The sequence below is a fragment of the Myxocyprinus asiaticus genome, chromosome 1 (assembly GCF_019703515.2).
Source record: "Myxocyprinus asiaticus isolate MX2 ecotype Aquarium Trade chromosome 1, UBuf_Myxa_2, whole genome shotgun sequence".
NCBI classification, from domain to species: Eukaryota; Metazoa; Chordata; class Actinopteri; order Cypriniformes; family Catostomidae; genus Myxocyprinus; species Myxocyprinus asiaticus.
The window spans coordinates 28079150-28102891 of NC_059344.1; the positions used below are offsets into that span (position 1 = coordinate 28079150).

The 23742-nt window shown below is 40.4% G+C and overlaps 1 protein-coding gene across 1 annotated transcript in view; it reads left to right on the forward strand.

The window, feature by feature from the left end:
- The first annotated feature begins 1712 nt into the window (after positions 1–1712).
- The window catches only part of LOC127447744 (aquaporin-9-like), a 32770-nt gene continuing 10740 nt past the window's right edge, over positions 1713–23742 (forward strand). The window contains exons 1-3 of the mRNA XM_051709821.1: positions 1713–1924; positions 4823–4949; positions 18623–18760. Of these exons, the coding sequence (XP_051565781.1) occupies positions 1823–1924; positions 4823–4949; positions 18623–18760 (367 nt within the window). The 5' untranslated portion in view covers positions 1713–1822. The remainder of the gene's footprint in view (positions 1925–4822; positions 4950–18622; positions 18761–23742) is intronic.

A 23742-nucleotide genomic window follows, 5' to 3' on the forward strand; every position in this document is an offset into this window, starting at 1 on the left:
ATCATGTTTTCACTCGAAAAATGTAGCCTACCTATATGTCTTTTGGTATAGCATATTGTGTTCTGTATTGGTATTGTAGCTTATTGTACAATTAAAAACACAGCACGATATATTACATTGCATTACATATTATATTGTGCTTTATTTTTTGTTATGTAGTATACTATATCAGTTTCTTCTTCTTCTTCTTTTTGATGCCAAGGACCCCCAAACGACGATCTTCTTGTGAGGGAAAAAACTGAGAAAAATGTAAGAAAATAATAAATAATAACTAATAATAATAATAATAATAATAATAATAAATAATAATAATAATAATAATAATAATAAAAGTAAACATATTATTATTAATACATGTTTTACAATTGAAATAACTGGCTTTATAAGTGCCACTAATTCAAAATTAATAATCATTTTTTTTATTATTGAAAACAACACATTTTAATTAAGTTGACAGTGAATGTGTCCTTTTGTCTATCATAAAAATGTAAGATGTTTAAACCTGAAGAGAAACATTTCCAGAAAATAAGAGATTCTATGCAGGTTTGTTTTTATTTCTTATTGTTTAAAACTATGAATTTCAGTGACATAAAATAATCCCTATTAATCTCATGGTTTCAGAATGAAATGGTAATAATGTCAAATAATGTCGTAATTTTTTCAAATAATGCCACTTTTTTCTCTCTGAAGAACCTCTATAACAACCCCTTGCGGACTCCTGGGAGTCTCCGGACCCCTGATAAGCCCATATTTTTAATTATAGCCTATATTCAGGGTTGGGAGGGTTACTTTTGAAATGTATTCCACTACAGATTACTTTAATTATGATCCAATGTGAATTTTCTTGATAAAAAATATGATCGTACCTGGTAGTGCATGTAAAATGTCTAGAAATAGCATTTTAGCTTAGTGTAAAGCTGACAATTTACACAAGGTTTATTTCTATTTCTTCTGCTCCAGACTTACTTCAAACGTACTTCTCTGTCTGCTTGTATGAATGTAACACTTCATAAGAAAGTGTTTCACTGCTGTTCAAATGCACTTTGGATAGCATCATTTATATGTATAAATGTTTTCCATCTGAAAGGACTAAATATTAAATGAAACAAATGAGAATAAAATGCAAAGTAATCTCTTCAGTAATCAAAACACTTTTTGAATGTAACTGTATTCTAATTACCAATGATTTAAATTGTAACTGTAGTGGAATACAGTTACTTATATTTTGTATTTTAAATACGTAATCCCGTTACATGTATTCCGTTACTCCCCAACCCTGCCTATATTGCACTGTATATTGTGTAGTCTATGTTAAGGCTAATGATATTTTCGTCCTGTGCATTAGAAACTCCAACTTCGAATTGTCTGTATTTTTGTTTTGTTTTTTAAACCATATCAAAACAAACAAACCATTAGACAAATCATGTAAAACTTATTTTTTTTTTTTTTTTTTTTATTTGCTTGACTGTTCTAACCTTTTAACAGAGTCAGGGCCGTTCACATCGAAATCGTTTTTGCGTCCTTGCGACCTAGATAAATAAATAAATAAACAAGAACACTGGATAATTCAAGAAGAAATAGCTTAATATCGGCCATATTTTCTACAGTTATCACAGATGATCGGACGCCAGTCTCATCGTGAAGACTACGTGGTGTTCAGAGCAAAGAGCAACCACTAACTCGTCATGTCAATGTGTATACTATCATCTTAGTAGCAGGAAGGGCGGGGAAGGATAACCCTAAAGACACTTAACTACATCGCGATCAGCTCTTCAGTTGTCTGTCCGGACATCAGAGAGAGATCTGAGCTGTTGGGCAAAACATGGAACGCGAAAACTTTAGAAATTTGAGGCGGATATGTACAATGAGGCGGGACATCATCAGAGAGTTTTTGGCGGAATTGCTGGGGACATTCGTATTAATAGTAAGTTTTAGTCTTTTGTTTGTCAGGACACATGCACTTACTAGCTGTTTATTTGATAGCAATACAAGTTCATTTGAACTTGTGAATTTAACAACACAGTTTCATTATGGTAAAAGCATTCGAATTTGATGAATAGTCACAGTCTCAGGTTTAAGTTTTCAAAATCAGTCTCATATTGATTGAATGTTGTGTATATGATAAAGCAGTCCCTTTTTCATTTTTCTAATTTAAACGATTTATATATCAAATCTTTATTAAATGAATGCTATTGAGGTTAACATTCATTCATTTGGAAAAAGATGCACTTTACACCTTATGTGTGACCACATACAGCATTAGTGTGGTAGGCTATTACATGCGTGTGACCAGATGTAAGCTGGAAATCTGTGACAACCTGTTTTTACTTATAGTTTAGTGTTAATGTATATTTCATGGGATATAAATGGGTTTCCAGTCTTTGATTAATTTATGACCTATATCAATTCCTATAAAAAGTACCGTACGCATTAGTTGCTATATATGGGCTAATGTCTTTCTAGTCTTGCCTATTCAAAACAATCTTCCAGTTAAACTGTTTCAAGTCCACATTCCAATGACCGGTGATAAGCAGCCTCAAATCAATGTTAGAGCACCCTCAACTGCAGACCAGGGCAAATATATCCTGAACGATTTTTATTAGATCTCTAGGACCTCCACAAGCTTTAAATATGCTCAGGGTTGCCAGATAATAGATGTGTGTCCCCAGTCAGAGATTTCTACTACAATAAATTGGAAATATTCTGCCTAATGTCATATTTAACTTGTGCAGTCTGGCAATCATGCACGCGAGTGCGCGCCCTCTCTCCTCTTCGGGAACTGTCGGTAGTGCGATATTCTGCTCAACGAAATGTGTGATACAGCCACTCCGTGTCCATTCATGAGGCTTCGTGTGATGTTTAGTGCTAGTAAGTCTGCGAGCAAACTTCGTATCCATACAATCTTCGTATCATTTGCATGCAGAAGGGTAATCAATGACACGCGAGCAAAGGCAAGCGAGAGAGGAATATGTTTTTTATTTGTGTAAAACTAGGCAAATGTTGAAGTCCCTCACACCTGTATGCGAATATAACCCTGGCAGTAATCATTTATCATAGTCATGCATCCTGTTTTATTCAGTTGCGTGCTGAATTGGATGCCAAACCATTTGCTGAAAAAGCATTGATGAGACCCGCATCATGACCCACTGAGCGCGTAAATGGGTGTAATGTTTTGAGATTAAAACAAGTTTGGCTTTGCGTCAAACATTAAAAGGAGCTTTGAGAACCTATCATTTCCGAATATTTTATTGTAATATTAAAACCGACCCCTGATGTAGAGTGTTAAATTGAATAATAAATTACCAAATGCACTGTATAGCCTATAGATGCTAAAATAAACAATTATTATTTATTCTCCACCTTTATTCAGTTTTTCTAACACCTGATAGAAAAGTATAATTTGTTGAGAAAAACTTCATGCAATTGTAGAATAGTCTCATAAGTCACGTACTATATACACTTTATACACTGTATACACAAATTGTGCATCATGCATTAGAACGAGTGCATTACTATTTCTGGGCTTAAAAGATGCGAGAACTGTGCAGAGCTTTTTATCTTCTATCTTCCATGTACTGCTTAAAGGCTGATGTGGCCACTGTGCCAAAATAAATGCACACCCCTGTTCAGTTGAATAGGCTATGTAAGTCTGTATACTGGCAAAGCAGATTTCCTTGAATCCCAGCGAACACACAAAATCCCTGCATCAAAAATAATAAACGTATGATTTTGCATATCAATATGTACTAATTTGAGGTGCAGCATTTTGCTGTCATTTTCCACAACAGAACATGTGCAGAAAAAACGAAGCAATAAATGTTTGTACATTAAAAAATCTTTTCTTTACATTGATTTAGTAGCATTTAAACAATTTCATCTTTTCAAAAATGTTTAATATGATACATCTCCACTTTATGCAGAGCAGCCCCACTATTTTAAGAAGCACCCTCAGTGATTTTGATCTGGAACCGGGTCTGGGGATAGTTATTGCTCACTGACACTGTACACTGTGGACAGGTCCAGTTTTGCTATTTCAAACTGATCTGACTCTTACAAAAATTACTTTCATTGGTGCAACCCAATGCAGTCAGTTTTGATAAGAAAAAGTAATATTAAATCAATTCTTTGGGGCCTGGGTAGCTCAGTGAGTATTGATGCTGACTACCACCCCTGGAGTCGCGAGTTCGAATCAAGGGCGTGCTGAGTGACACCAACCAGTTCTCCTAAGCAACCAAATTGGCCTGGTTGCTAGGGAGAGTAGAGTCACATGGGGTAACTTCCTCGTGGTCGCGATTAGGGGTTCTCGCTCTCAATGGGGCACGTGGTAAGTTGTGCGTGGATCACGGAGAATAGCATGAGCCTTCTGTGCTGTGAGTCTCCGCGGTGTCATGCACAATGAGCCACGTGATAAGATGTGCGGATTGACTGTCTCACTGAGACTTGTCCTCCACCACCCAGATTGAGGTGAGTAACCGTGCCACCACGAGGACCTACTAAGTAGTGGGAATTGAGCATTCCAAATTGTGAGAAAAGGGGATAAAAGAAAAAAAGAAAACAGTTCAGTTGTTTAGTTTAACTGACCAAACATTTTTTACAGTGTATTCTACTGGCGTTAATTATATGAAAATATATTTTAAAACATCTTTTATTGCTTTGGGGTGCCATCCTGTCCATAATGGGCTGAGCTTTTCTAACAAGCTGCTCTGCTAATTAGTTTAAGTGCTCTAGATAGAACAAAAGTGCTTTTCTTATCTGCATGACAGCAGAAGTAGCATCTCGCACTAATTGTCTTCCTAACTGTCTGTCCATTTCCTGGTTGCAGCTTTTTGGTTGTGGTTCAGTGGCCCAGTCTGTCCTCAGCAGAGGGAAGCATGGAGAAGATCTCACCGTCCACTTTGGCTTTACTCTAGGAGTGATGCTGGCTGTGTACATGGCTGGAGGCGTGTCAGGTAACTGTTCACACACAGTGAAGTTTAGAACACACACTAAACTGTTATAAGTCTGTTATAAAATCAGATCATGAGTTTATCAACCAATGAAACACCAACAAGCATGTTTTTAGCAGTCTTCCTAGATCTGGAACATTAAACTATGATTCAAAAATGTATATTCATTTGATTAAGAGGCATTAGTCTGGGACAGCCAAGCAAAAAAAAAAAAAAAAAAAAAAAAAAAAAGGATAATTTCATGTCAAAGGTCATATTTAGCTATCCATTGGGGCTGTTTTTTTGTTTCGCGTGATCTTTGATCATAAGTCGCCATATAGCAGTGGCAAATTCTCAGGGCCAGCAAAGCGTTCTCTACTGGAGTAACATGCCTAATAAATAAATATTTTTCACCCTGTCATTCTCATTCACCTTTTTGCCTATGTATTTTTAATCGTTTTCCACAATTAATTAATCTACAAATGAATAGGGAAAAACGAAAAATGTATCCAATTAGAATTTATTCCTCAATGCTTACAAGCGAAGCTGGACTCCTGTTTCACATCACATGCCAAAGCTAGACCATGTTAGGCCTTCATAATTTCCACTGAATCCCTTAACAGTGCAAATGAATGGGCATCTAATGTCAGACTGTCAGATTCATCAGCCGATCAGATTGATTTATTGTTCTTAGTGGGTGTGGTCTTTTAAATAAGTCCCAGGCAAGGCCTTCTAGCTGGCCTTGGGTGACGCAATCACGCTTTAAGTGATGTACATAATTCGAAAGCGAAGACCGTGAGAGGCGAGATCAAGACAGAGACGGCTGTCATCACTACGTTATCACCATCGAGAAAGAGATCCTTATGGATTTATAAACCTGAGACATTCTGCATGACTGCTTGAACGCTTAATTTATTAAACAGGAACGGAGGGCTGATTTTCACTTCAATTAAATTGGTAAGTGCTTTTTAGCAACATCAGGAGTGTAAATTAGGATATCTTGAGCATTCAGTGAAATTTATTGCAAGCAAAATTTAAAACGCAAAAATGATCAGATAGCTTTTTCCCGGTATTATAGACTTCCTTGGTACTGTAGATTCATATGAACAATTATGATTTTTGAATGACCGTTCGAGAGAAGTATCTAACTCTTTATTTATTAATATATTTCACAAAACAATCATGCTGCAGTTCAGATTAAACTACCTTGAGCATTCAGTGTCATGTTAAGTTTTGGCCTTCGCTCATGAATGAGTTTTTAAAATGTCAGTTGGTATTATTAGTTGGCTGCGACGTAATTTATGATGTCCATTAGGTGTCTTAGGGCCCAAACATACTTCACGCAAGTACGCAAATGCAGACGCAAGCACTTCACCAATGCATGGCCAACATGTGGTCCCGTTGTACATACACTACGTGCGCTCTTGCATTGCTCCGGCGGTTACAAACCTTGGACCACAAGGGGGAGAAATACTTTTTTAGATGCCACGAAACCAGATGTGGTTGAGATAAAATGTTGACAGTTGAGGAGTGTGCTTTTGTATTTGCTGAAAAGACGACAGAGAAATATGTTTGTATAATCTAACTTGTTCAGCAAGACTCTCCTCATATTACTGCTCCGCCATGACAGTTGTTGTTTGAAAAAATAAAATCCGCTGTAGCGCCCCTTGCAGCAATGCTGAGAATACAGGGCGTACTTGCGTTAGGTTATAAATTGCACTCTGACACATTTCACAACGTATCGACGTGTGAAATCAAGCTTGCGTAGCAAGATATATCTGTGTTCACGTACTTACATAGAGTATGTCCTTTAATCATTGTGAAAAGTGTTTTCTTAATGACATGAATCGCACTGAAGGCCTAGACTTAAAATGCATGGGCCACCACTGCAATATAGAGACCTGAATCTGTATAAAGGGAGAAAGAGGCTAGTGAAGTGCACTAAGCAAATATCCCCCATGCTGAGTATTCCATCTTGACATTTTTCCATAACAGAGAGGGGGAGAGTAAGGGGTGGATTTGGTTCAGTGCATAATGTGCCTCTACTTCCTTTCCATTGTCTTTGATTGTATTGGTGATTCTTTGTGTCCATCTCTAGCATTTATAAAAAGCATAATAAGTACATTGTAGGAGTGGTGGAATTAGGGAAGGAGGAAATTAGTCAATTATATGCTTTTAAACACTGAATGAGGCATGTGTCTAATAGAGGAGTGTGTTTGGTTTGATATACCAGATTGGACATGTACTGTATGCCTGGACTTCATTAGGGACATTCCTGAAAGATTAGGTGAGGAGAGTCTTTTATTCTAATGTGTTATTAAAAATGCATATGATTCAACTGATTTCTTCAAAATTCGTATCTCCTGTAGAGCCTTTTCAACTGGTTAAAGCTGAAATGTGTCATTTCTGTGCCACTCTAGCATCTCCAAATGGAATTGCAAAAATAAACATTGTTTATTACAGATTTACTGATACACCCATTAGTTGTACAAACAGATAGTTCTGCCCCAAACTCATGCTACTGGTTGAGCTAACGTTGTTTTGGGGTGGCCAGGCCATTCAAAACAAAAAGAGCAATACTGAATGTACCATAGAGTCACCATGTTTACATTTCTCGGGGAAATCATCCTACGAATGGTTTACTTATATTTGTCTCAGCATAGTAAGTTGGTATAAGATAAATTACTTTAAATGAAAAAATTACAAGCATCAGCTTTAAATATATCTTTAGACTGTAAAATGATTAATGAATAGAAACAACAACAAAAATAGTACAAAAGAGATGTACAGGGCTCTTCAACTACTTTCTTGCGGGGGCCAAATTTTTACCGTATTTATCTGAGCTAGCGCATTTTATTGCAAGTAACATGTTAACATAAAAAACTCCCTTAATACTGTGCTTTTATTTACCCTTAATACTGTGCTTTAATTTACAGTATCTTAAAATAGTCTAATAGTCTAATATTACTGAATTAAAAATTTTTAAGGTCTGGTCATTAAGATCTAGCCTAAGAACAAACATGACTTACACTCAACTAACAAGTAAGTTTTGATCAACTTTACTTTGGGAAAAAAAAACATAATGATAATTTTAACATTTTAGGGCAGTTTTTACAATTTATGAAAACTGAGGTGAAAAAGAGCTGCTAAATCCTTCTCAAAATACCAACCCATATTTAAAATAATAATAATAATGGCCATTTAGAACTGTTCTTTTTACTTAAGAATACATTAAATATTATTTTCTTTTTGGGAAAAAAAGAGAAAATGTCTATTTCTCCATTTTCTCTAGTATACTATCATTCCTTTCAGAGAAGGGAAAAGTAGTCCTACAAATATTGTGAAGTGCAGGAGCCAGATATTTGTGCCGATAATCACAGGCAAATTAAGAACAAAATGAGTTGATGATGTTCGTGATTGAGATGGCTGACTCACAGCTGTACAGAACCAAATATGATATATGCTTGTGCCTATGAACGCTGAGGTTTGCACAGAGAGCGCTTTGGTATCAGACTGCGAGGAAATTTTTTTTATAAAAAATCAGTTGGAGGGCCAGATAAAGATGCTTGGCGGGCCGCCAGTTGACTAGCCCTGATGTATAACGTCAAAGAGAAGACAGAGTGCCAAAACATTATTTGCAATAATTGACTACACACTGATCCAATTAGAGTAACTTCTCTGCTCCCCGGTGAATAAACTCAAGATAATCTCATTTTCGAATGAGTAGAAGCTTTAGTCTAGAAAACAGAGCTCATTTTGTCTTATCTTCACATATCACACATTCATATATTGAAAAGAGGGGAGAAACATGAGTAATGTTATGAGAACAAAAGTGGACCTGAAGCTAATGGCACCTCATCACCAATGCCATAATGTTTAGTTGTGCTCCTCTCTTCATCAGACTACTCTCTGCACATATATGTGCACAATGGTGTTTTCGTGGTGAGATTTTCTGAGATGCAACCACCCATCTCTTCCAGATTTGGAGAGATAACGACTATTCGGAATTGCATGCTATCATATTACTCGTGTTATTTCTGCTGCATCTGTTGACTGCAGAAATAGTAAGAGTTGTATGGTAGTATGAAATTCCAAATTCAGCGGACAAGTTTTGTAAGATATTTTTTCTGAATCTGAATGAGTCCGGTAAGGTATAAAGGTATAAAATGGCTGGTATATGTTGGTACGCCGGTATATGTTGCAGGCAATGCCCACGGGCGATCTTTGAATGGTGAGAGATGTCGTGGCAGGGGTGCCGCACTATTGGGGATGTTAATCTATCTCTCTTGGGCCCCCACCAGTAGCTGGACCCCAAAGCTGTCCCTTTTCCCCCCTTATGGACGGCCCTGGTTGTGACTGACAAGACTAAATTGACAAACTTCTCCCAAAGTTTTGTTTAGAACACCATTAACAGTTACACATTGTTTCAAAAGTATAGACACAAGTTGTAAGCAAAATACAGGTTAACTTGATTTTAGTGTGATAAAATAGCTTACTAACCTTATCTATGTAAAGTTATTTACAATATTACAACTTCAACAAAACCCTGTAATCCTAATATTGGATATAACTGTACATAGGTTAGTAAGCGATTATGTCACACTAAAATCATGTTAACATGTAATGTTAATAATGTTTACATCTTGTGGCTATACTGTTGAAATAATGTTTATTTTGGCATTTATGAACTGGCCCCTTCACTTCCATTGTAAGTGCCTTTTTTTAATTGTTCCAAAAAATGCTGTTGATTGAGTTGAACTTGTATCGAATGTGGAATATTTCTTTAAAGAGGCCTTCACCACACCGTGCAACTGAATTGGCTGCGGTGACGAGTCTTGAGCCTCAGAAGCCCTTGTTTCACTATATCATGAGGGAAGGTGGAGCCATTGAGAATAGAGCATATACTGTATATGATGTTAAAAATAGCCAGGTTCTGCTGTTCAAAAGTAGTCAGAATGGTGCATTTATGCATGAATAATTTGGTTAGCACAGCAGCTCACATGACCATGATAGTCTTACACGCTGTGATGATAATTACAGTATTCAACTAATGAGATTTTCTGGGGAATATGTCCCAGGTGGGAGTCAGGTGCAGGCGCTGGCCTGTCATTCTTATGGGAACATGGGGCAGGAAAGGCCATTGTTTTCCATTTCTGTTTTGCTAGCATTAAAGCCGATGCTGAGTGTAAGGTGGGGTGAGATACATTTCTGCAGGCCTGAGTGCTCGTATGTCAAAGCAGTGTTACTCTTAAACCCTGCGGTGATGTCAGAAGATTTAGTCAGATTATATCAGACCCAATTCCAATTGACTTCCTCAACCGGTTTTTGTGGACAGTGTTTGTGAAGAGTAGTCTGGATTACACAGAGGGAGAAAGACTGTATGGGTGGTTCGACACTGCCAGTACAAAACAATGGCATATGACTTCTGAAATGAGGAGGCAAAGTCCCCACTCTGAGTTTGTGTTTTTTTTAGTCAAATGTAAATTCATGTTCAGTTCCATTTGGTTAAAGGCACTGGAAACACCACTGACCTTTAGGCTAGGGTTTCCTTTGTTTTTCCACGTGCCGGTACATCTCACGGATGGTAGAATGCTCAGCCTTTCAAATTATACTCTTTTGACAGCGAGGCCATACAGACACGTTTGATGCGTGCGCACTATGACTGCTTTATAATACTCTTTTAGTATAGTCAATAGGTGTGTTTGACTTGAACTGCATCTCAGTTTGTCGATCGGCGAGATTTGCTGGTTGCAGTTGGGGGAGGAGTTGAAAAGAGAGCTGTCAAGCCAGACACTTTTGCGCTTCCTGTCGTGGATGAACCTACATCAGTCACAGAAGATCACGTGATGTTTGCAGAAGAAATGTGATTCAGATGCTTGAATTTTACATAAAATAACCAGACAATAACCAAACATTGTTTATTTCAAACATTTATGTGCTGCTTAATACAGTGCCTGTTTTGAGTACAAGAAGAAAGTCCAATAAAATCCTGTATTATTTTAATACCAATAAAAGAGTCAGTATTTTTAATCATTTTTATTTTTTTTATTTTATGGATAAACATGATATTACTATGACAAACATAATATAGCATGATGATAATATAATATAAACATGATATAAACATGATGTACTGTTATAAAAACACAGAGTTGTAAGAGTTTTCGCCGAACTGAAGATGTCAGAATAAACACCATGGTAATTGCATACTACCACACTACTCATGAAACACGTGCATCAATTGCAACTTTTGTCAGATTGTGAGTCTGGCCAATCATGAATAAGTTGTGTCATCAGCAGAGCTTGTGCAGCTCCTCAGAAGCAATTCTTGGATAGCTCTCGTGGTACTTTGATGGCATATGTAACGGTGACGCGGCGGTGGCGCCGGTTCAAGTCGGACACAATTTTTAACCGACATGCACCGCTTCAAGTCCAAAGCAGATAGGTCTGCGCAGCGCTGCATCAAGTTGAACACACCTAATGGCAGGAGTATTTGCAGACGACACGCACTGAGGTGGACTGTACACATGCATCTACAGTTGTGCTCAAATGTTTGTATACCCTTGGAGAATTGGTAATATATGTACCATTTTTAAAGAAAACATGAGTGAGCAGGCAAAACACTTTTCTTTTATTTCTTATGGGATTCATATTCAACTGTAGGTTATAACAGAATGCCACAATCATAAAACAAAACATGGCAACAAAGAAAAAAATGAAATGACCCCTGTTCAAAAGTCTGCATACCCTTAGTTCTTAATACTGTGTATTGCCCCCTTTAGCATCAATGACAGCATGCAGTCTTTTGTAATAGTTGTCTATGAGGCCCCAAATTCTTGCAGGTGGTATAGCTGCCCATTCGTCTTGGCAAAATGCCTCCAGGTCATGCAAAGTTTTTGGTTGTCTTGCATGAACCGCTTCAGGGTCACTGTCGAGCTGGAATGTCCAAGAGCATCCCATGCGCAGCTTTCGTGTAGAAGAATCCAAATTGTCTGCCAGTATTTTCTGATAACATGCTGCATTCATCTTGCCATCAATTTTCACAAGATTCCCCGTGCCTTTAGAGCTCACACACTCCCAAAACATCAGTGAGCCATCACCATGCTTCACAGTGGGGATGGTATTCTTTTCACTATAGGCCTTGTTGACCCCTCTCCAAACATAGTGCTTATGGTTGTGACCATAAAGCTCTATTTTGGTCTCGTCACTCCAAATTACAGTGCCAGAAGCTGTGAGGCATGTCAAGGTGTTGTCAACTGGGCTTTTTTGTGGCATTGGCACAGTAAAGGCTTCTTTCTGGCAACTCGACCATGCAGCTCATTTTTGTTCAAGTATCATCATATTGTGCTCCTTGAAACAACCACACCGTCTTTTTCCAGAGCAGCCTGTATTTCTCCCAAACAATTCTTCTGGCAGTTGTGGCTGAATTCTTTCTTGGTCTACCTGATCTTGGCTTGGTATCAAGAGATCCCCGAATTTTCCACTTCTTAATAAGTGATTCAACAGTACTGACTGGCATTTTCAAGGCTTTGGATATCTTTTTATATCCTTTTCCATCCTTATAAATTTCCATTACCTTGTTACGCAGGTCTTTTGACAGTTCTTTTCTGCTCCCCAAGACAGTTTTTTTTTTTTTGCATGATCAGTCATATTTTCAAAATCAATGCCAAAATTTCACAGTTTCTGCCAGGGTATGCAAACTTTTGAGCACAACTGTAAGTTTTTGTAGACATGCGGACAGTGGGATGTACCGGCACGTGGACAAACAAAGGATACCCTAGCCTAGTCAGTGTCCATTGTCTGCACATCCAACACAATGTGCTGATGATGAAATTTGTGAAAAGTAGCAACAAGCGGAAAACTGTAGAATACTTGGCGTTTTCATTATCAACAAGCTACCAATACAGAAATATGTTTACATCAACATAGTATTGCTAAAACTAGGGTTGTAGATTAAATGTGGCATAAATTGTATAATTATATCTAAATTAATTATATAAAAATGATGTGTTAAATTGTTTTCGTAATTAATCATGTCCTTGGAGAAATTTAATTGCAAAATGGATTGCTGTGAACTGTATGCCAGTGATTGGCTAATGTTCAATATCATGAAAATAAACATTATATTGCCTTCTAAAGCCACTTTTGTATTGTCTTAACACCACTTGTCTGCCACAATAATGAAATGCAGTTTAATTATCTGAATTATTATATTTATAATATGTTATATTTATAACTATTTAAATATAACTAGAATGATTTAATCATTATATATTGAAGTATTGTTATTTGAGGGCCTTCCTCAGCAAATATTTATATACAATGTACTGTATATGAGATTAATTTGATTAATAATTGGCATATCATGTCAATAAACTGATTTCAGTAGTTCGCAAGTTAATGTAATCCTGCTTAGAGGATATTGTAGACGTTTGTGGCTCGCTGTCCTGGGCGAAGGGCTTGAGGCTTGAGGCTTAACCTGAGCAAAAATCCCCCCTGGACTTAAGTTAGTTATTAGTAAATGGATAGGAGGAGAAAGGGGAGGTGAAGGGATGCCGGAAGACTCAACACCATGTAGAGGTATGTGGCTGTTTATATAGGCTTACTCTAGCGATGTGATTGGTCAGATTTAATGACCTTGCTCCTCTCAAACCTTGTTTATAAAAATACATTTCAGTAGTTTGCAAGTTAATGTAATCCTGCTTAGAGAACAGTGCAGCCGTTTGAGGCTTGCTGTCCTGGGCGAAGGACTTGAGGCTCGAGGCTTGACCTGAGCACAAATACCCCCAAAAAGATGCCAGGAAATGGGACAGCGAGCTGTTGTCTAAGGAGTTTGTATTTGAGACGAGACAAAGTATTTTATGATACCTCTTGCATTTGAGATGAGACAAAGTATTTCTGATACCTCTTGTACCCCCCGAAAAGGAGCGTGGAGTGATTCAATGAGTTTGGGGAAGGGGGAGGAGCTTGCTGAGCCCTGTGAGAGGTGGGCAGAGGTGCCAAAGTATGATAGAATGAGTGGGGGTTGCTAGTGGAGGCAGCCTCATGCTAGGGTCCGCTCGGGGGATAGGAACTGGGAGGTATAGAATAGGTAGAGGTGGAGAATGGAAATTAGGCAGAAGCACTGAAGAGACAGTGGCGGTTGCAGCTGCATAGAAATGAACTCTGCGAGAGCTGGAAAGCGCTGGAGGGATTTTTACACCCGAACGCGGGAATCACCCCTGCTATAGTGCCGGGTTGCCCTGGACGGAGGCGAGAATCCTAGCCACCCGGACCGAACATTAAGTCTCCCTCCAGGCTTAGTGAGTTTGACGAATGGGCCCGTGCAGCAAGCGGGCAGACCCCGAGGAACGGAGCACTGCTCCGCTCAAGCAGAGCCCAACCTGCTTCGAACGGGAGAGCCCATGATAAAAATAAACGTGAATAGCTCACTCAGCATTCGGTACGGGAGAACCCCTGCTGCGGTTTGAATGGGAGAGCCCTTGTGGATTGCGCTGGGGGTGCCAGGCCTGCCCGAGCGGAGGCGTGAATCCTAGCCGCTAGGGCAGGTCACCCCAAGTATAGGGGTGGATCCTAGGTGCTCCGGATGACCTCAGCCTCTCCTCCTGGCATTGAGGGGCCCTCACGGCATTTCGTATGGGGGAGTCCTCGTCGTGGTTCGAATGGGAGAGCCCATGAGTGCTTTAGGCGGGCCTGTCCTGCATTGTGGGACGGGGATGCTTCCGGATTGGCCAGAGTGGACCCCTGCAGCATCTAAACGGTGGGGCCAGTCTATTGGAAAATGAGGATGAAGCAAGCATCCCCCTGACCCCGGATGAAAACTTGTGACTAGTTAATCAGGGCTTGATGGGCCTTCCTGATATAAAGACGGTTGGTGTGGATGATTCAGAGATATGCGTTGGATGGCCAGTGGCTCCGTAATCATGTTTGGTGTTCAGGCAGGCCTTTGTGGGCTGATATGATTGCTGCGCCAATGCAAAAGGAATGGCTTGAGTATAGTTTATCTGAGATGCCGGAATTGAGCAGGACGGATCTGATTGTGTCATTGTCTAGGATGTGGAGGTCCGAAATAGCGGGATGGGTTCTTGGGTCGAATTTTGTCATGGTGGTGAATTCAGAGCAATGGAGGAAGTCAAAGAAGGCAAGGATGAACATGGCGTCTAGTGTTTTATTTGAGGTGTTTAGAGAAATGTGGCCCTGATGTAGAGCAATGAGTTAGCTGGCCGATAGTAAGTACTTTTAGGTTTGTAGGGGTATGAGGTGAAGGAGGATATGGAGAGAAGAGAAAAATATAGAAATGGCAGATTTAGGTGGAAATCTTTGAAGCATTTCCGAGCTATCCAATATGTTTGTAAGGTTCGGGGGGAAATGGCTTGAGAAATCTACTCCTGGGGAGCATAGAGAAGAAGTCTGGGAGGGTGATATCTAGGAATTTCAGTTCTGAATGGGGAGGAACTGGAGTTGGCATCAGGTTTGCTTCTTGGGCCAAGGCTCTGGATCTCTGAAGGAAAATGAGAAAGAGTCAGCAAAATGGTTTTTGAGCCTGGAATGTTTTCTGCTTTAATTGTGGTTAGCTGAGGAGGGATTTGGGATGAAGTTCGCTTACAGAGGCAGTCTTGTGCAGGAAATGGATCCGGAGTAGGAGAGATTAGAATGGTAGAAAGGAGGGGTAAAAAGTGAAGAGGGGAATAGATCTGGAGCAGGGTTCACCAGCGGAGGCAGCCTCACGTGGGAATCCGCTGTAGTGGCCCATGGATAGGAAGGGGTAGAGGGATGGATGTTAGTAGTGAGAATAGGTTGCATGGGAAAAAACTAAGGCATCTGGAACATATGTGAGGCAATGTCAGGATACATGCTTTTATGGCATTGTGATATGAATGGGCTGAATTCTGCGGGATGGCATGGCGTTCAATGGGAGAGCAACCGATTTGTGTGAGAATGTTTATACTGAATTTACTGAGCTTGCTTGAAGCTGCGAGCGGCTGGATTCGCAGGCGTACGATGGTAGAATGAATGGGATGAATCCTCGAGTGCAGCTTTTAACAGGAAGAGCCCTTGCTTTCTTGTAAAAAGTTTATGCTGCAAATAAGCAAAAAACTCACTCTGGTGTACAAATGGGTTGAGCACGGCATTCGACGTGAGGGAATATGGTAGGCTATGTTCGAATGAAATTGATTGGTGCGAAGATACAGGCTTATGGTGAGCTGTTTAGGGAAGACCTGAAACGGTCAGATTGTTGTCAGTTGCTAGGTGAGTGATGGTTTGTTTGGTATGAGTGGCATAATATGGGTTACAGAGCAATGGAGGCTGATATGCATGGTCTGAAAGACATTTTGCGGTTGTAGCACGTGACCAGTAGCGGCGCTTGTGCGCTGTTTGCAGTTTAGTGGGTTTTTTTTGCATGGCCAGAAAGACGCCACAGTTGCGGCGCTTGGACAGCGCATTGCACTGTTTACGGTGTAGTGGTTTAGTTGTACGGCCAAAAAGACACTGCTGTTGCGGCACCTGGACAGTACATTTGTGCTGCTTAGGGATATGTTGAATCAATAGAAAACATGGTAACATGGAAAACGTAGCATCTGCGGACAGAAACGTGTGAAATGATGTTAGGAAACATGCTTGCATGAGCATACGAACGACATCAATTAAAGTTGGTTTGTCATGAAATTAGAAGGCACCTGAAAGTGAGTGTCCAGATGAATACCGTGGTCTGATGTTTATTAACTTAAGCGTATAGTTTGGAGCTTTGTAAATTTGTTTTCCAATGTAATGCGGGTCATTTCATGACCCTGTATAAATGGCATGGGGTGACTCGTCTCATTTGACGAGGATGTATGAAATCGTGGAAGTTTGTGCCTGAGAGTTGGATTTAATGGATACCATAAAAGCACCATTTGCAGTAGCGTGGTAATAAAACGAATTGTTTATATTGATGACTTGTAATAATTATACGGAAACGAAAAAATTGGAGTATAAAGCAAGGTGCCGAGCTGAGTCATTCGGCGTTGATTAAAACCTGTTTCTTTAAGCTTGGGTGGAGCATAAAATTATGACAGATTATTGAACGCTTTTAAAATCATGCAGCAAATAAGTAGTATGATCAAGCTTGTAAAAGAAAGTTTGCAAACCCTACCACCCCTGGAGTCGTGAGTTCAAATCCAGGGTGTGCTCAGTGACTCCAGCCAGGTCTCTTAAGCAACCAAATTGGCCCGGTTACTAGGGAGGGTAGAGTGACACGGGGTAACCTCCTCGTGTTCGTGATTAGTGGTTCTCCCTCTCAATGGGGTGCTTGGTAAGTTGTGCGTGGATCGCGGAGAGTAGCATGAGCCTCCACATGCTGGGAGTCTCTGTGGTGTCATGCGCAACGAGCCATGTGATAAGATGTGCAGATTGACTCAGAAGCGGAGGCAACTAATCATTGTAAACCAATGGTTCGGGCAAAAGTAGAGAAGACTGTCTATAAAATAAAGTGATATATTGATTTTACCTGCATGCAGCGTTTGTCCTGACAGGAGGAGGGAAAGTCATGTTATAGTGTAGAGATGAGTGGAAGTTTGTTGCAGTGCTTGCTTCGTGTTATCGAGGCTGCACGGCGAAGTGAGCTCGAATGCGGAGAGGAGGCGAGGCGAGTTTGTGGAATGATTATGAATGAGTTGGGACGCGGCACGTGATCCGCCTCTTACGGAGCCGAATTTGGCTCGTGTCTGTTTGGACAGAGGCTGTGTAAAACTGTGGTATGCTGTATAATGGTCAGAAAGTTAAAATGTCAACCTCTGCATGTGGAGGCTTATACTATTCTCCACGATCCACACACAACGGGCCAGTTTGGTTGTTAAGGAGACCTGGCTGGAGTCACTCAGCACGCCCTGGATTCGAACTCGCGACTCCAGGTGTTGTAGTCAGCATCAATACTCTCTGAGCTACCCAGGCCCCCAACTTTATGCATTTTTTTTTCACCCAATTTGGAATGCCCAATTCCCAGTGCACTTTTAAGTCCTCGTGGTCGCGTAGTGATTCGCCTCAATCCGGGTGGTGGAGGATGAATCCCAGTTGCCTCCGTGTCTGAGACCATCAACCCACGCATCTTATCATGTGGCTTGTTGAGCACGTTGCCACGGAGCCATAGCGCGTGTGGAGGCTTCACGCCATCCACTGCGGCATCCGCGTTCAACTCACTGAGGAGGTTACCCCATGTGACTCTACCCTCCCTAGCAACTGGGCCAATTTTGTTGCTTAGGAGGCCTGGCTGGAGTCACTCAGCACGCCCTGGGATTCGAACTAGCGAACTCCAGGGGTGGTAGCCAGCGTCTTTTAATACTGAGCTACCCAGGCCCCTAACTTTATGCATTTTTATAAAAATTATACATTCAGAATATAACTAAATAATTTTGCAATAACTACAATAAGATTATTTAGGTTTTTAAGCCATAAGTTCATTTGTACTTCTTTTTGATTCAGACATGATTGAAAGTGGTGAACCATGAGTGTCAGATGAATGAACAATCTGTAAAAAAAACAAAAAAAAAAAACACAAGTGGAACCCTAGCAAGTGAACCAGCTTCCTGTCATCAAACGTCTACCACTCAAATAGGTTTGGACATGGTGCCTTTTTTAAATCAATAAGGCATCTAGGCTAGGTTCAGATAGTGGAGTCAATGCAGTTCCTCAATTGCTGTCACATACATATCTCTTTGCAGGAGGGCACGTGAATCCAGCTGTTTCTCTGGCTATGGTTGTCCTGGGGAAACTCCCAATAAAAAAATTCCCTGTCTATGTGGCAGCCCAATTTTTAGGTGCCTTTGCTGGGTCTTGTGCTGTCTTCTGTTTGTATTATGGTAAGTTTTCTGGGCACTTCTATGTTATTTCTTCCAAGGACTCTTTCATACCTGAGGCTCAAGTAAAAGTACTGTACAATTACAATTACTCAAGTAGAAGTAAAAGTAATGATGTTAATAATGACTTGTGTAAGAGTAAAAAAGTATCCAATTAAAAGAATACTCAAGTAGCACATAACTAGTTACTGGTTACGTAACATAACGGACGTTTACTCCCCAATATTTCATTACATAATACACATTTAACATGTATTACAGAGTAATAATAATAATTTAATAATAATAATTCTTTTTTTATTGTAAATTCTTTCATCATTCACACACCTGTATGACTTTCATTCTTCAATGCAACACAATTAACTCTGCATGTTTTTTCCTTCATATTTTAAAAGGAAATGGTGACTGAGACTGTCAGTCTCTAACATTCTGTCTAACATCTTTTAGGTTCCACAAAATACAGAAAGTCACACAGGTTTAGAATGCTGATGCTGAATAATGCTGAATAAAACGTCTCTGGTTACGCATGTAACCTAATTTCTCAGAGATGAAGGGAATAAGTCACTGCTATGGGGAAAGTACTATCCTTGATGACGTCATTGAAACCCTTGTACAATAACAGCAATCTTCTAATTGGCAATGATGTTTGAGCCCGCCCCTTTAGGCGCGCATCAGGCATATAAGCAGGTGCTCAAGCATCATTACTTCAGATTTTCTGACAAACAGACAGAGGGCATTACTCTTTCCTCAAATCACTGAAGTAGTTGTGCGGCCAGCTTTTGCAGTGTCTCGTTCCCTTTATCTCAGGGAACCGAGGTTACACCTGTAACCAGAGATGTTACCTTTCGATTCAGTTCACTTCCACATTGCTATGGGGAACAGAAACCCATCCTGCCGCACAATGTGACGTCACACCCCCAGTGGTAAAACACTTATATACAGACATGTTTAAAGAGTCATAGACCTGCAGGCCAATGACTTGTACATATGCCTTAAGTATATATATATATATATATATATATATATATATATATATATATATATATATATATATATATGTATATATATATCTATATCTATATACTATATATATATATATATATATATATATATATATATATATATATATATATATATAATGAATAACCCCACATGGGTAATATCAGATGGGGGCTAATAAATCCTGGGAATCTATATAGATCTATATAGATTTTATAGGGAGTACTTGAGACTTCAGATGGGGTATTATAACCACAGCTTACATATTGGTGGCTGTATTAATTATAACTGGTAGCCTAACCATAACAGAGGGTTTTGGCATACCCGTTTGATATATAAAAAGTGCTCTAAACAGAGAGGACTTATGAAGTGATAGATGCCACATCCAAGTTGTACAACCTCACAAACGTATTTTGCGAAAACCAGCCTTCTGCCAGACATTTGTCTTGTCAGGACACACCATTTGTCCATGCCCATGAAGAGGCCATGCCTCTAGTTCAAAGGTGCCCAAACTAGGGCCTGCAGGCCAAAGATGGCCCGTGATGACCTTTGATTTGGCACGCTTGCCATAGATGACAGGAAGGGAAAAAAAGAAAACCAAAAAAAAAAAAGAAAAAAAAAAGGCATTGATGCAGTTTTTAATTAATCATTTTGTTTTAAAAAAAAAACTGTTTTCTTTTTGCATTGCAAAAACTATAGCTTATTTGAAAATTAGAGAGTACAAGTGATTTAATTTTTAATAATGTATAAGCATACTTGAAAGTTCACTCCATTGGCCATATCCGGAGCCACCCCCAAATCTTCACTATCATTGGCCAGCTCCAATGTCGGAGGTGGGCATTCAATACCGCCAAACAGAACCTAGTTGGTTTAAAATGGAACGGGAACTGAAGCAGTGTCAAGAAATGACAGGTAATTAGGTAGACTCGCGGAACAGTGTGTACAGTCATCTGATCACGGCCCATAACCACATCCTCCACAGTTTTAGCAATAAATGCGTTGAGTTAATATCCATTATTAATAAAAATTGTATATCCTTTCTTATATCCTAAAATAAGAAACTTTCTTGACCCATGACTTATAAAAAAAAAAAAAATAATACATTTATATGTTAAAAATTGTTATTTTTTTGATTATTTGTCTTCTTTTTTAATTTTCTCCCCTTTTTGGAATGCCTAATTCCCAATATGCTCTAAGTCCTCGTGGTGGCGTAGGGACTCGCCTCAATCTGGGTGGTGGAGGACGAATCTCAGTTGCAAATACATTTTGTGAACGTGCGGGGAGGAGTCAGAGACAGACCGAAAGGAAGGACTTTGAATTGATATGCAGTTCCCTCGAACGCGACTCTCAAAAACTGTCTGTGATGCTGCGCAATTGATGCATGAAAATACATGTTCTTCAGGTCTATTGACGCCAACCAGTGCTGTGGACAGATGTGCGAGAAGACCTGTTTCTGAGTTAACATTTTGAATGGGCGCACGATTCAAGCGTCTCAGATCTAGAATGGTGCGGAGCCCGCTGCCTTTCTTTGGAATGAGAAAATAACAGCTGTGAACCCCGCTGTGGCATCGCAGTCTGGGACAGTTTCTATTACGTTCTTTACGAGGAAATTGTGAATTTCTGAATGTAATCCTGTAGTGGGACCACAGATGGCAGAAGTGAGGTGGTTGGTGTACGAACTGAATTGTATAGCAGTGTTCTATTGTTTTTATAATCCAAATTGACATGCCCGTGAGGGCTCAACATGCATCCATGCAGCAAGACAGCGGGCTTATCAATTCGCTCACAACAGGAGACAAAGCATCGCTCGCCATAGGGAAGCAGTTAATCATTGTGTGTGGGGTGTGACATTTGTGAATCATCCAGGCAAACTCAGGCGGGGAAAGAGCAATATGTAAATGTGCATGTGTCTCGTGCATTCAAGCACCTTCTCTTTGTGTGAAATCACTTGATGTGAAGACACAGAAACAAATTTAAGCATCATCCCGACAACCTACAGTGGGGAATGAGCAGCGTATGAATTGTGCTTCTTGAATAGGTGTGATAAGTACATTTCTGATTCATTCCACATAGTTTATGTGAATACAATACCCAGCCGGGATGAGTTGCGTGCGAATGCGCGTGACACAAGCAACAAGTGCATTCCTGTTTCTTGTGAGAACACAATGCAGAAAACATATTTGTCTACCATTCCCGCGTACCCGGCTGGGATGAACCGTGTGTTAATGCACGCGTCATGATTCGCGAGTGCTTTTCTGTTTCTTGAGAGAACACAAAGCAGAAAACCCATTTGTGTATCATCCCGGCTTTCCCGGCGAGGATGAGTAATGTGTGAATGTGCGCGTCACGAGCAGCGAGCGTATTTCTGTTTCTTGTGAGAACAAAGAAGAAACACATTTGTCTACCATCCCGTGCATGCCCGGCGAGGATGAGTAACGCACGAATGTGCACGTCATGAGCAGCGAGCACATTTCTATTTCTTTTGAGAACAATGCAGAAACACATTTGTCTACCATCTCGGCGTTCACGGTGAGAATGAGTAACGTGTGAATGCGCGTGTCATGAGCAGCGAGCGCATTTCTGTTTCGTATGAGAACACAAAGCAGAAACACATCTGTCTACCATTCTGGCATTCCCCGCAAGGATGAGTAACATGTGAATGTGCGCATCATAAGTATCAAGCTTATTTCTGTTTCTTGTGATAACAAAGCAGAAACACATTTGTCTACCATCCTGGCATTTCTGGCGAGGATGAGTAACGTGTGAATCTGTTTCGCATCACATTCATGACTTAGGCAAGGTTAATTTGAAGAAGCTTCTGGAGGAGGAGAGATCAACCAGGTGGTGCTGGAGCAGCTGATCCATCGGCTACCGAAAGGAACGGCGGAGTGTGTCCAGTGCCACCGCCTGGCATCGCTGGATGAGGCCATCCAACTGGTGGAGGACCATTTGTCGGCTCTCCTCCCTCTTATGTTTTCCCCGATCTCTTACCCCCTCACTCTCACACGGGCTGCCCCCGATCGAGCTGGAGTGTACAGAATACCTGTAAGTGTCAAGGGGAGAGCTCCTCAAGCCTTGTTGGATATGGGCTGTAACCAGACCACTATCCACCAATGTTGGTTCAACATGAGGCTTTGGGCACAAACAAAAGCATGAGGGTGAAGTGTGTGCATGGGGATATTCACAACTACACTGTAGTGACTCTCGTTATTAAATTTCGGGGAAAGTGCTCGTATTACTTCCCACATCGAGTTCCAAATTACTTGCCCTTTGAGGTCACACGACGAGTGGGAGATCTCGATTATGAGGTGAAACTAACCGATAGAGGGGGCGCACGTCAAATATACCATCTCAACCTCCTGAAATTGTGGAGAGAGGCGGTCCCTGTGACGTTGGCTATGGTAGTTCAGGAGAGGGCAGAGCTCAGACCAGAGGTGAACACAAAACCCAATCATATCGCCCCAGTCACTTGTGGAAACCACCTCTCACCGTATCAAGTCACAGAGGTTGCCAAGTTGCAAACAGAATTTGCAGACATGTTTTCTCCTCTGCCGGGCCATACAAACCTCATCCAGCACCACATCGAGACTGAGCCGGGAGTAGTGGTACATAGCCATCCCTGCCGACTGCAAGAACACAAAAAAAATAGTTTGGGAAGAATTGGATGCAATGCTTGATATGGGGGTAATAGAGGAATCCCACAGCGATTGGTCCAGCCTGGTTGTTCTAGTCCCTAAGGGCGACGGGTCTGTACGGCTCTGTGTGGATTATAGGAAAGTCAACACGGTGTCTAAATTTTATGCCTAACCAATGCCTCGTGTTGATGAGTTGCTCGATCGGTTGGGCACTGCTCGCTTTTATTCGACACTGGATTTGACAAAGGGTTATTGGCAGATCCCCTTAACAGCAATATCCCACGAAAAAATGGCCTTCTCCACACCGTTTGGATTACACCAATTTGTGACGCTTCCGTTTGGTTTGTTTGG